The sequence below is a fragment of the Vicia villosa genome, unplaced genomic scaffold (genome assembly GCF_029867415.1).
Source record: "Vicia villosa cultivar HV-30 ecotype Madison, WI unplaced genomic scaffold, Vvil1.0 ctg.001111F_1_1, whole genome shotgun sequence".
In the NCBI taxonomy this organism is placed as follows: domain Eukaryota; kingdom Viridiplantae; phylum Streptophyta; class Magnoliopsida; order Fabales; family Fabaceae; genus Vicia; species Vicia villosa.
In genome coordinates, this window is record NW_026705482.1 from 374,037 (window position 1) to 387,112 (window position 13,076).

Genomic DNA, 13,076 nt, shown 5'->3' on the forward strand with positions numbered 1-13,076 from the left:
AAATAGTATTAGAAAAAGATTTACATCTCGAGATTATCTTTAACTCCATCTGATCATAGAATTTTATTCATTATAAATAAAATACAATATCAATCTTCTTAAAAGGTTGGTATATATCTTCTAAATCATGTATTGGTGGTTTCACATGTAACTTTGTGTGCTAAGTTCAAGAGACTTATATCTGATGATGAATGACATGTATCCAAAAAAACATTATGATTTAATATAATTTATAAAAAAATCTTTTAGAATTTAAGATAGATAAATTATACATATAAATATTAGTATATATTAAAATACTAATTTTATATGTATTTTGTTATTCTCAAAACTACAACATAAACTAAATTAAATATATACTTTATTATAATTTTATATTAATTATTCATTAAATAAATTAAATATCTTTTCGTGCAGGTCTAATTACTAAAGATTTAATTATCTTTATGAGTAATTATCATCTTGATTGTGAAATTAAAAGGAATTGAATAATAACAATTTAATAAGAACTATTTATAAAAAACACTAAAATATTACTTAAAAAATTAAAATGGATCCAATAAACTGTAATCAATCATACATTAAAAAAATATGAGAAATTAGAGAAGAAGGAAAAAAAGAGAGTAATATCCTTTTAGGGTTTTCAAATCTAGGAAAACTCCCAAAAGGTACATGCATAAATGCTTTCATTATTAAATCCTAACTAATAAGGGCATAGATCAAAATATTTAGTTAATTAACCCTCCTTTATAAATACTTAATTCATAATGTTTAGAATTCTTGAAATCAATCAAGATCTTGAGAACCATCTTCATTGATTCCAAGTTCCTTGAGAACTTGAGCACAACCAGGAAGACGTTCTTTCTTAAGGAAACCAAGAGGACTAGTGGTACGAATAGGAGACACAATTCCATTGTTGTGTGTGATGCTAACCTTAGCAGCTTGTTCCAAGTGAGATTCTGAGTCAACCTCGTTACAATCTGGTCTAGGACTTTTCACAAGCACAACTTGACATTCCTCGTCTTCATGGTCTCCATCTACCTCTAGTTTGTATGATCCATTTGCATCTGTTGTTGCTTCTTTGGTGAATGTCACTGTTCCGTTTTCTTCTTTGCACTCCACACGTACGGTTGCACCTATTGTCACACGTATATTAATCAATAACTTTAAATTTTTATGAATATTAAGTTTCAACGTATGCATGCATGTGAAAAACATGAATTTGGATTCTAAACCTAATTATTTCTATAGCCGCGTCAGCGTCATGCATGGTGATCAGCATCATGCATGGTGATGCGGCTAATGATCTACAAATGTATCAGTATAATGCATCTCTATAGTCACATTAGTTTGATGCATGATGACATGCATGGTGATCAGAATCATGCATGTTGATGCAGCAAATGATCTCTACAAACACATTAGTAAGATGCATGGTGACATGCATGGAGATTAACATCATGCATGGTGATGCGGTTAATAATCTCTATATCTGCATCAATATGATGCATGGTGATATGCATGGTGATGCGGTTAATGATCTCTATATTTTCATCAATATGATGCACGGTGACATGCATGGTGATGCGATTATTGATCTCTACGGCCGCATTAGTATGATGCATATTGATGCGACTGTAAAAAATTCATGTTTGAATAATATACGTACCTTCCAAGAACTCAGTCAATTTGGTGATGAATTGGGTGCGACATGTGTCACAATAAACGAAACCCTCGACAGAGAAGCGGTCCTTGACGCTATAAGCAGAACCAAGGAAAGATAAGAAGCAGAGGGTGGAGACTAGGAAGATTGTAGACTTTGCCATTGTTATGGATTTGTGAAAAGTAATTTCTTTCTAAATAAGATATACTGTTTACAATGAAGAAAGGATTGCATTTTATACTTTAAAATTAATGGATTAAACTAATTTTGTTTATTTGTTCAGTTTGTAACTTGAGGCTCTAATTCCTCCCATTGTTTGAGGATGGTAGAAACTTATGTTATGACCCGTTTTTTCCTCTTCTTTATTAAGCTATTAAATCTATTTATGTGTGTGGAAAAAAGTTATATGTATAATTAGTCATAAAGACCAGCTTAATAGGAAACAAATTAAAGGGTCAATGTAATTTTAATTATGTATCTCATTTGCTTATAAAAAAAATTTATGTATCTCATTTCAAAGAACAACATTGACCTTTCGTTGTGTAACAATTTTATTGAGCTATAGTATGTGGCATAAAACAATTATAATTACATTTACAAGTTCTTGGTTTCATTTTAGTATAGTCTATTATAAATCAAATGTACAAATTTGCCAATGAATGATTTAAATATGATTAAATGATCTATTAAGTTTTATTTACAAAAAACTTTATTATATTAAATTACTTACAAATACATTATTTTTAGAATAAACCCTTGGTTTATGTTAAGATGTATATCTCTCTTCATCTTAAATATTGAAGTTAGTCGTAGTGTCGGTGTCATGCTCTGATATGTAACACTGGGGAACGTTTGTTTGAGAGTTGTTTGATAAATCTTAATTTTATTTTAGTTGAATAATTTGTTAAGTGTTTGGAGATGATGAACGATGGTTTAATCTTATTCAACTTATGAATCCTTTTATGTGTTAACATGTTTCAGTGAATTTTATTTATTGAGTTCCTCGTGATAGCATGACATGTGTGTTTAAAAATATGGCTATGTAGAATTGTAGCATCTTTTTTACAAGTTACTATAAATTAATTAATATATTCTATGGGGGGTTTAGAAGAGTGTTACAGGCCCAGTGTTTGATGTGTGAAATATGTAAAGTGTTGAGTGTTTTGTTGTGTTTTATGTGTTAAACTTTCAAATTCTTTTTTAATATTCTAATGTCAAGTGTTAATTTTTAAATTTAATTGTAAACTAGTAGGAAACTCGTGCTTTCGCACGGGTCTGGTCGGAATTTCACTGTATCTAATTTTGACTTGTAAAGTTCCTTTATATATATCAAAAATTTATGCAATAGCTGGTATCTCATAGATACGTTCACTTCTACCCGTTAATCCAGATGAATTAATTCTAAAATTTTATTAAACCTATTTTAGATATTATTCCATTTTTCTAAGTTCCTTTATATATATATATATATATATATATATATATATATATATATATATATATATATATATATATATATATATATATATATATATATATATATATATATATATATATATATATATATATATATATATATATATAGGAGGGATCAAATTACACCAATTAATTACACCAACTATTACACTCATTTACAACCTTTGATTTATTTAAAATCCAATGGCTATTAAAATAACACCTTAATATAATATTTCCTTTTCTTATAAGACCAATTATTCCATATATATATATATATCTTCCCAATCAATATCATATATACTACCAAGATATTATTTTTCTCTCACATCAATAATCAATGTCAAATATATTTACATGTAACGTACTACCTAAGATTCTCATTAAAATTGGGAACACACTCACACACGTGAGTTTTTTCTTTTAATTTTTTTTAAAAAAATTCTCATTATTTTTAAAAAGATTTTCATCAAGATATTATTTCTTTTAAATTAAGAGATTCATATATATACATATCTATTTATATGTATTGTACATAATATTTTTTATATATGAAATAATTTATCTAATCAATTATATATATTAACAAAATGTGGTACACACTCACACACGTGAGATTTCTCTTTTAATTTTTAAAAAAAGATTTTCATTAAGATATAAATTTTTTTAAATTAAGAGATTCATATATATACATAAATTTTTCTTTTAATTTTTTTTAAAAAAATTCTCATTATTTTTAAAAAGATTTTCATCAAGATATTATTTCTTTTAAATTAAGAGATTCATATATATACATATCTATTTATATGTATTGTACATAATATTTTTTTATATATGAAATAATTTATCTAATCAATTATATATATTAACAAAATGTGGTACACACTCACACACGTGAGATTTCTCTTTTAATTTTTAAAAAAAGATTTTCATTAAGATATAAATTTTTTTAAATTAAGAGATTCATATATATACATATATTTTCATTTACATGTATTGTACAAAATATTTTCATCAAGATATTCTTTTAGATTTTTAAAAAATATCTCATTGTTTTTTTTCTTCAATTTTATTTTAATTAAATTACATTCTATTAATTAAAATTAAAGAATAAAATTTACATAAAAATTTAAAATATATATAAATAATAAATACAAAATAATTTAATTGAAAATAAAGTATATATATAAGAAATCATTCTAAAATTTTAAAACAAATAAAATGTCATAGTACTGATGAGATATCATTTTAAAATTCCTTGAAACTAGAAAATAAAATAATGTCTATAATAATAACAACTATAAATATCTTCAATCTCCATGTGCTAGCTTCCTTTTCTCCATCTTTCATGATAAGTATACACGAGTTATGTGATTTAGTCCTTGCATGAAGACCTGTAAAATAGTATGAAGCATTATAACTATAATATCATGTTTGTAGTATTATAATTCTATAATATTTTATCAAACAAAATTATATACAAATACTTACAAAATGAACATGTCAAGTTGTTTTATTTTTGCAAGTTGATTGATAGTGACCATATTCTCCACAGTATTTGCATGCCCTTCTTTTAACCAGTGTCTTATCCATCGACAATTCTACACCACTTTTATATCTTTCTTGTACACGGGCACTGTCTGAATCTTTTCTCTTTCTACCTTTTGTTTGTGACACATTGGGGTCTTGGATAATAAAATTCGAAACATTATCATGTGTGTCATCTACATCTTGTTGTTGCAAATCTATAGGAGCATCATTTACATTGGAGAATTTTAATCCCATTGTTTCCAAAGTATTACAAATACGCTCAAACTCTACCATAATAAACTCATACACTTCTTTTGATTGTTTAGAAAAATTTGAAAATTTGCTAAATTGTTGATGCAAGTGTATGCTTCTCAAAGTATCCACCTCATCATCATGAGAATCCATAACACTAACCTCCATGTATCTATTAGCTTCTTTTGTCCAGCGATGCAATATATATTGATTGGGAATTTGAAGTATATTTTTAGTTTGAAAAATTGTCAAAATGTGTCTGCATAATATTCCCATAAATTCAAAAAGCTGACAAGTACAAGTAGCATCCTTTGATTCTAAATTTATATCAACGATGAATTTGTCTCGATCTTTAAAACAATTGGATATTTGATACCTATATTGTGAGCCATTTTTCTCAATCTTGTGCTTTGTAAATTGGCTAACAAGTGCAAGCTCATGTTGAAATTTTCCAAACATATTTCTTGTATAAATCGATGCCGCATGCTCCTCTATTTTCGATTTGATACTCAAAATGCGTGATTTATGTTTAGACTCAAAGTCCTCTCTCTTTTCAGCTTCATAACGATTATTAACTGCCTTTTCAAATTTTACCACAAATTCTTGTAGTGTTGTGGTTGAATTAACAAAAGAGTCAAAAAAAGAATTGATGTTCTCACTTCTTTGTGTAGTACTCATACCGGCAAAAAAAAATTTTCTGTTATAAACGGGTATCCATGACTCTCGAATTTCAAACAACCGCTGAAGCCAATCATTTTCTTGTAAATTGTAGGTATCCATTATTTGCTGCCAATCAACTTCAAAATCATTTACAGTTGGTGATTCTCGAATGCATCTCTTTAGCTCATGCTTAAACTTTGATTTTTTGTGATATATATGTGCAAGCTTTTCTGGAAACTTCTTTCTTATGTGCCACAAACATAAACGATGACGGGTTTGTGGAAATACCTTAGTCACTGCAGCTCCAATAGCTAAGTCTTGATCAGTTATTATTGATATTGGTTTTTTTCCATTCATTGCTTCAAGCCAAGTTTCAAATAACCATGTAAAAGATATTTCTGATTCATCTTGTAATAATGCACAGCCAAATAAAATTGATTGGAGATGATGGTTTACCCCAGTAAATGGGGCAAATGGCATACTATATTTGTTGGTTTTATAAGTAGTGTCAAAGGTAACAACGTCTCCAAAATGTTGATAAGCTAACCTTGATCTGGCATCAACCCAAAAAAAATTTACCATTCTAGCTTCATCGTCACACTGTATTGCATAGAAAAAATTAGAATTTTGAGCTTGCTTGTGCTTGAAATAATTAAAAACTGCTTGTGCATCTCCGATATCCAAATTATTCGTTCGAACATTTCTCATGTGATTCCAACAATCTCTATTAGAAAAAGCTAAATCACTTTCCTTAAACATTGAAGCAACCTTTCCAGTAGGCAAACCTTCTTCACTAAACTTCTCAATAAGATTTTTTGCAGCATTATTCATATTTTTATGACACCTCAAATAAGATACACTTTTGGGACTAGCCATGGCATGATTGTGATTATTGTCATATGATTTTACAGTCCACATGTGGCTATTATTTTCTTTTGATATAGTAAGTGATGCTTGACATCCCATGCGCATGGTTGAACATGTTTTCTTCACTTCCACATTATTATCATTCGTACTTTTCACCGGTAGTTTACCCTCCCTAACACATACTAAAATGCAATAATTTGGCTTACTTGATCGAGTACGAATTCCAAATCCTTTTGCTTTAGAAAATAATCTGTAAAAATCTGTAACTTTTTCCAATGAATCAAATTCCATTCCTACATAAGGCTCAATATTCTCTTCTGCAACAATATTAATTTGTGGCTCTTCAGAAAAGTTAATATTTGATTCAAGTTCATCATCCAAAATAGTCTCTTCCATCCTGTAAAATATTCGAATAAAGTTTAAATATACATTTGATCTCTGAAAATATACAATTATTTTCATCTTAAATAAAAAATACATATATTTGCAAAATAAAAACTGTACTACAACTATTTTCAATGTTCTAATAAGAACATAACCAAAAACAAAAACCAACAAATAATATAATAATATAAACAAACTATATATTTAAATGATCTAATAAGAACATAAAACTTATAACTAAAAGTAGTCAAAGACAATTAAAATAATAGAAAAAGAAAACTTACTTGATGAACTTGATGAATAGACTTGTGAAAAAGAAACAATAACAAGATATTTTGATAACAATTTTTTTCTCGCGCGTCAAAATTGTATTAAGCAAGACTACGAAGTATCAGAATATTTTATTTCAGATGCATACATATATATTATTTGGCGATACATTTATGGATATAAATATATATATGAAATTGATGACTCATGTGAGAAAAAAATATTTTGTTAATATATATAATTGATTAGATAAATTATTTCATATATAAAAAAATATTATGTACAATACATATAAATAGATATGTATATATATGAATCTCTTAATTTAAAAGAAATAATATCTTGATGAGAATCTTTTTAAAAATAATGAGAATTTTTTAAAAAAAAATTAAAAGAAAAAACTCACGTGTGTGAGTGTGTTCCCAATTTTAATGAGAATCTTAGGTAGTACATTACATGTAAATATATTTGACATTGATTATTGATGTGAGAGAAAAATAATATCTTGGTAATATATATGGTATTGATTGGAAAGATATATATATATATATATATATATGGAATAATTGGTCTTATAAGAAAAGGAAATATTATATTAAGGTGTTATTTTAATAGCCATTGGATTTTAAATAAATCAAAGGTTGTAAATGAGTGTAATAGTTGGTGTAATTAATTGGTGTAATTTGATCCTCCTCATATATATATATATATATATATATATATATATATATATATATATATATATCAAACATTTATTTAATAACTGGTATCTCATATATACGTTCACATCTACTCGTTAATTCAGATAAGTTAAAAACCCAGTTGAATCCAACTGAGTTAATTCTAAAAATTTATTAAACATATTTTAAATATTATTCAATTTTTCCAAACCTAAAATATATGACAGCTCTCGTCAAACTTATGAATTTTACAAATCTAAAATGTATGACAGGAATTAAGAAATAAATAATAATTATAAGGAATTATTTAGTTTTCAATTCAATAATAATTATTTCATTCAATAATAACATTTTGTAAAGTCTATATTAAATGATAATTTTACCATTATTATTGTAATTATCATTTAATTGCCTTTAAGATCTATGATAATAAAAAAATTGAATTGAAAACTCGAAAAATTGGATTCTCCGTATCTACATTAACAGGTTGTACAAATATTTGAAGTTAATTTTTAAAAGTTTAAATAGTATCTAAATTCAAAATACTTACTATTTATAGCGATCTATTTATTTTACATTTATTTATAAAATCTCACTTTCTTTTAGATTTGGAAAATATATTTAAAGTTATAAATATTCTTTTAAAGTTATAAATAAACGTGTCTATAAACAATATATATTTTTCTTGTATATAAATATTATTTTTGTCTTGGATTTTATTTATAAAAATATTTAAAGCAATAAATAACTTGTTCCCGTTTATAAAAACAATATTATTTATAAAAATTTAATACTTAATAAAATATATTTAAAAAGTATGTTTAGTAAATTTGTTAGATTTATTTTATTAATTGATATTTTAAATATATATTTAATATATTAATAAGTGTGTATTTAATTTCTCATATTTTAAAATAAATTAATAGTATTGCAGTCTTATTGAAATTGTGGTATATTTTTATATAGAAATTTTTAATATTATATAAAAGACATGTGAGACATATATTTAACTTAATGTATATGTATTTCCATAATTAAAAAAAAAAATCTGCAACTAAATCTTTTGCTTTAATTCAAACTTTAATAAAATATATTGAATTATAGTTATGCAATACGGTTGATTTAATGCAATTATTTTTTGTCCTCTTTATAAATAAGACAGTTTGTTTATAATAGATGGAATAATTTTTGAATATGTAGGTATCTCCTCCCTTACTATAAACAACTCTAATTTTTTTGCACATTTAACCTAAAAAAATAATCAAAGATTTTATAAATTTATTTTATTTATTTATTTTGTAAATGTATCATTATTGATTTTATAAGTCCAGATGCTCCTCACAAAAATCTGCCAAAGAGGAGGGGTTTGCTGAAATACGGAGGTGTGCAACATAGAAATCTGGTTAGGCCCAAAATTGCTTGGCCCAAGCAAATCGACATAAACCCTAAAAGAAAAACAAGGGAGATACTGCCTCCCTTTTTCTTCTCTCAGCTCTTTCTCACGCTCTATTTCTCACAAAAAACAAACATCGACCGCCATTGTTGAAGGTTGAGAAAACACTTAGAAGGGGGGTTGAATAAGTGGGTTTTAAAACTTTATGAAGGAAAGATAGTCATAACACAATTATTTTTATCCTGGTTCACCTTCTCAATAAGGCTACCTCCAGTCCACCCTTAACAAGGTGATTTGTCTCTCTCAACAGAGGTCTTAATCCACTATAATTAGAACTTGATTACACTTGCACGACCAACTTCCGTGACTCACAATACAATGCACAAGCCAAACTGCTGGTGACTAACAATCCCGCACAAACCAACTGTTTGTGATCAACTAGTCCTAGACTTCTTGAGACTTCTGACCCAATTGGTCTCTCAAGGACTCAGTTACCACGTAACTTTTGTTGATATTTCACTAAGATTAAGTACAGAATGATGAACTCAGAATATGAATAAGAAAATTTAGGTTCAGAGAGTTTTTCTTCACACTTGATGATTTATCAGAGTTGTAGCATTATTGTGTGTTCTTTCTTGTTTTCTTTAGTTTCGGTGCACATTTTTCTTCAAACGATCATGAGTATATATAGCTTCAGAATTTTTGACCGTTATCTTCAAAGCTTGTATTCAGCATTAAATGGCTTGCGTGTTGTCTTTGCTTTTGCTGTCTCCAAGGATTTGCATGTGGATAGCTTCTTCAATCAACCTTGGGAATTACGCTTTTGGAGTATTGCAGTCGTTTTGCTAATGATTATGTCTTCAACGATTTAATTAGAATTAATCTGCGTAATCTTCTGTTCAGTCTTTGTTTTTCAACTTCTGTTTTGAATGTGTTTACGGTGTTCTGGTGTAATATCAGAAGTTGCTTTCAGCAGTGTCAATTTGAGTCATTCCTTATAATCTTCTGTTCAGCCTTGTTCTTTAACTTCTATTGTAGATATGTTTGCAGCGTTTGGTATCAGAAGTTCCTTTATGACTTGCGTTGTGTTTCTCTAGCTCCTTATAAGTGCCAAGTTCTAATTGCTGGTACTGGTACATCTTATGAAATTAGAACCATATGATTAGAGTACCATGTTTGCTTTATACAAAATTTGTTTGCTTGTTATCATCAAAACAATTGAGTACTATGTTCTAACAATTGATTAGAGTACTATGTTCTAACAATTGTTGCATTCAAAAACCTTCGCCAACTAAAAAATTCCAGCTGAATGAAAGAAACAATCAAACAGATCTCAACGATTTCCTTCCCGATTCCGAATATACCGTCCAAATCTTAGAACCAAAATCGCAATCAAGTTAGAGTAAATGAAAATAAAACAAAACCCAAGTCCTTCAAAACAGAATTAAACAACAATCATTCATAATTTCGAGCCAAGAACAAAGGGGTATAAATCGGTACATCATCAGGAACATAATAATAACACGAATTTGCAGAACAAAATTCGAAAATTACCAATCTCCAGGTAGCGTGAATTCCTTCCCTCTTGGTATTCGAATATGTTCTCCATCCTCCTTTTCTATGAATTCCTGTTGGAATTGTTGTTGTTGTCCGTTGCAAATCGTGAAGTTGAATACGATGAGTTGCTGCTCTTGAATCTGCATGTGATGCATGGTGCGTTGAGTTGTGTGAAATGTTGCGATGTGGATCGGTTGTTGCAAATGGTGCGGTTCCGATATGAGGCTTGTGCAGTTGAAGTTAACGATTGGATTGTTTCTTTTTTGCATCTTCAAATATATATATATATATATATATATATATAATTTGAAAAATCAATAAAAAGAGAAAAAATGTTAAAAAGAATGTGAAGAAAGTATTTTAACAAAATAAATACACAAGGTATGTTTTTACTTATGTTGATGATGTTTTAAGACCCATTTACTTCTTCGAATCTCCAAATTTGTTCACCACCTGAAAAACAAAAGAAAAGGTAAATTGTGTTAAAAAGAAAAGATGGAATGACAAAAAAAAACTCACATCTTGAAGAACTGATATGAAAAGTGATATGGAGAAGATAAGGTGAAATAGTGATATGGATAAGGTGAAGCATGAAAATGACATGGTTTAGAAAACTGAAAGGTCGAGGATTTATTGTACTGTTCGATAGTGGAGATTTTGTTTTTCCAAGAACCCTAATGTTATTATGTATTTAACACGTAGAATAGGCCTTATTATTAGTTAGGAATTAGGGTTTTGCAATGATTATTTGGTTTGGTTAAAAAAAATTAAAATATCAATACCAATAATAAAATTTATTTAAGAGGCTGACATCATCCCGTAATAAATGTCAGATGAATAATAGTGACCTATTTTGAAAAAAGACAAATTTACCCATGGAATAAGATCAGATTTAGTTGTTTTGCCAGAGGGCTTGGAATGTAATTTTCAGGTACTTTAGTTTTTATATATTATAATAGACTTATTTCATGATTCAATGGAAATCGTGTCACTATTTTGTATGGATTAAGAGCAATTTGTTATTTGTTTGAATAAATAGAGCATGAAAATTTACATGAAATGTACTATCTTAAAAAATAATAGCATAAAATACACCAAAAAACAAAATAGTGAAAAAAACATTGTAAACCGTTCAACCAAATCAAATCAATTAGTTTGGTTTGATTCCGTCTTTGAAAAATATTAAAAAACCAAATCGATAAAAATATCATCGATTCGAACCTTTTTTTAACCAAAAACCCTTTCGAATAGATCCGATTACACCTCTAACTATGTATTATATACTAGTAATTTGCTAATCACGTATCATATATTATTGTTTTAATAATATTAATAATTTATTTTAAATAAGAAAAAATAAAGTTACATATATTCATATACTAAAATTAATGATTTTTATGATATAACATTAAAGTTTTATTAATAATACCCGCGAGTGGATATTTTAAAATTTTATTTTCTATTATAAAATAATTTTCTTATTTGTAAACAAAAATGATTTATTTAATATAATATTAAATAAATTGTATTCATAAAAATATTTAAATATTACGTATAATTGATTTTAATGCTAATATTTAATTATGTTGTATTTATAATTAATTTTTAATATTTTAAAGGTGTGTAATTGATTTTAATGTGTTTGATTATTCTTTAAAATATATTTGACTATATCTCAAAAAAATTTAAATTAAAATTTATATATGGAAATAAGTTTACTATTGATTCAAATATTTTTATAAAGAACTTTAAAACAAAAATAATATTTATATATATGAAAAAAAATTCTTTTGATCATAATATTTTATGCATAGAAAAAATTATAGGCACGAGCTTATCATCTATTTTAAAAATAATTAAATTTTGGTTAAACAATTTTATATATATTTTATTTCATTTTAAAAATAAATATACGTAAGTTATTAGTACATGTGTCTCGCACGAGTATTTTACTAGTTATTTTATGTGTCTGGGTTTGTTGCTACTATCTCTATAGAGTTTTCTATAGAGCTTATGCTTTTGTTCTCAATCTATTTTCAAAATTGATAAGAGTCTTAAGTCCTTTGATGTGAGTAAGAGAGTCTTTTATGGATTGATTGTGATTCAACTCTTTGTAGTATGATTTATTTAAAAAGCTCGTAAAGATATTATTTATATATAAAAAAAATTAACACTTATCATGTGGTGAACATGATTATATACTCCTCATAGAACTTGATTTGTGGAAATTTGTTGGATAACTCATTATCTCTCTTGAATTGGAAGAAACATCTATTTCCTACTACAAAAAGTGGTTTTAACCTCAAACGTAAAATGGATATAATCTCGATTACATAGGTAAAGTAATAAAGGGCGACATGAAAAG

The 13,076-nt window shown here is 26.9% G+C and overlaps 2 protein-coding genes across 2 annotated transcripts; both read right to left on the bottom strand.

The window, feature by feature from the left end:
- Window positions 1–512: 512 nt before the first annotated feature.
- Window positions 513–1,866, bottom strand: LOC131633319 (olee1-like protein). Its single transcript, XM_058904041.1, has 2 exons — window positions 1,670–1,866; window positions 513–1,136 (listed from the first exon to the last, which is right to left on the bottom strand). The coding sequence occupies exons 1-2, from the start codon at window positions 1,824–1,826 to the stop codon at window positions 787–789; spliced, it is 507 nt and encodes a 168-aa protein (XP_058760024.1). The 5' UTR covers window positions 1,827–1,866; the 3' UTR covers window positions 513–786.
- Window positions 1,867–4,621: 2,755 nt separating this feature from the next.
- LOC131633311 (protein FAR1-RELATED SEQUENCE 5-like) lies at window positions 4,622–10,866 on the bottom strand. The gene is made up of 2 exons (XM_058904025.1): window positions 10,709–10,866; window positions 4,622–6,824 (listed from the first exon to the last, which is right to left on the bottom strand). Exons 1-2 carry the CDS (start codon window positions 10,864–10,866, stop codon window positions 4,622–4,624), a joined length of 2,361 nt encoding a protein of 786 aa, XP_058760008.1.
- Between the last annotated feature and the right edge of the window lie 2,210 nt (window positions 10,867–13,076).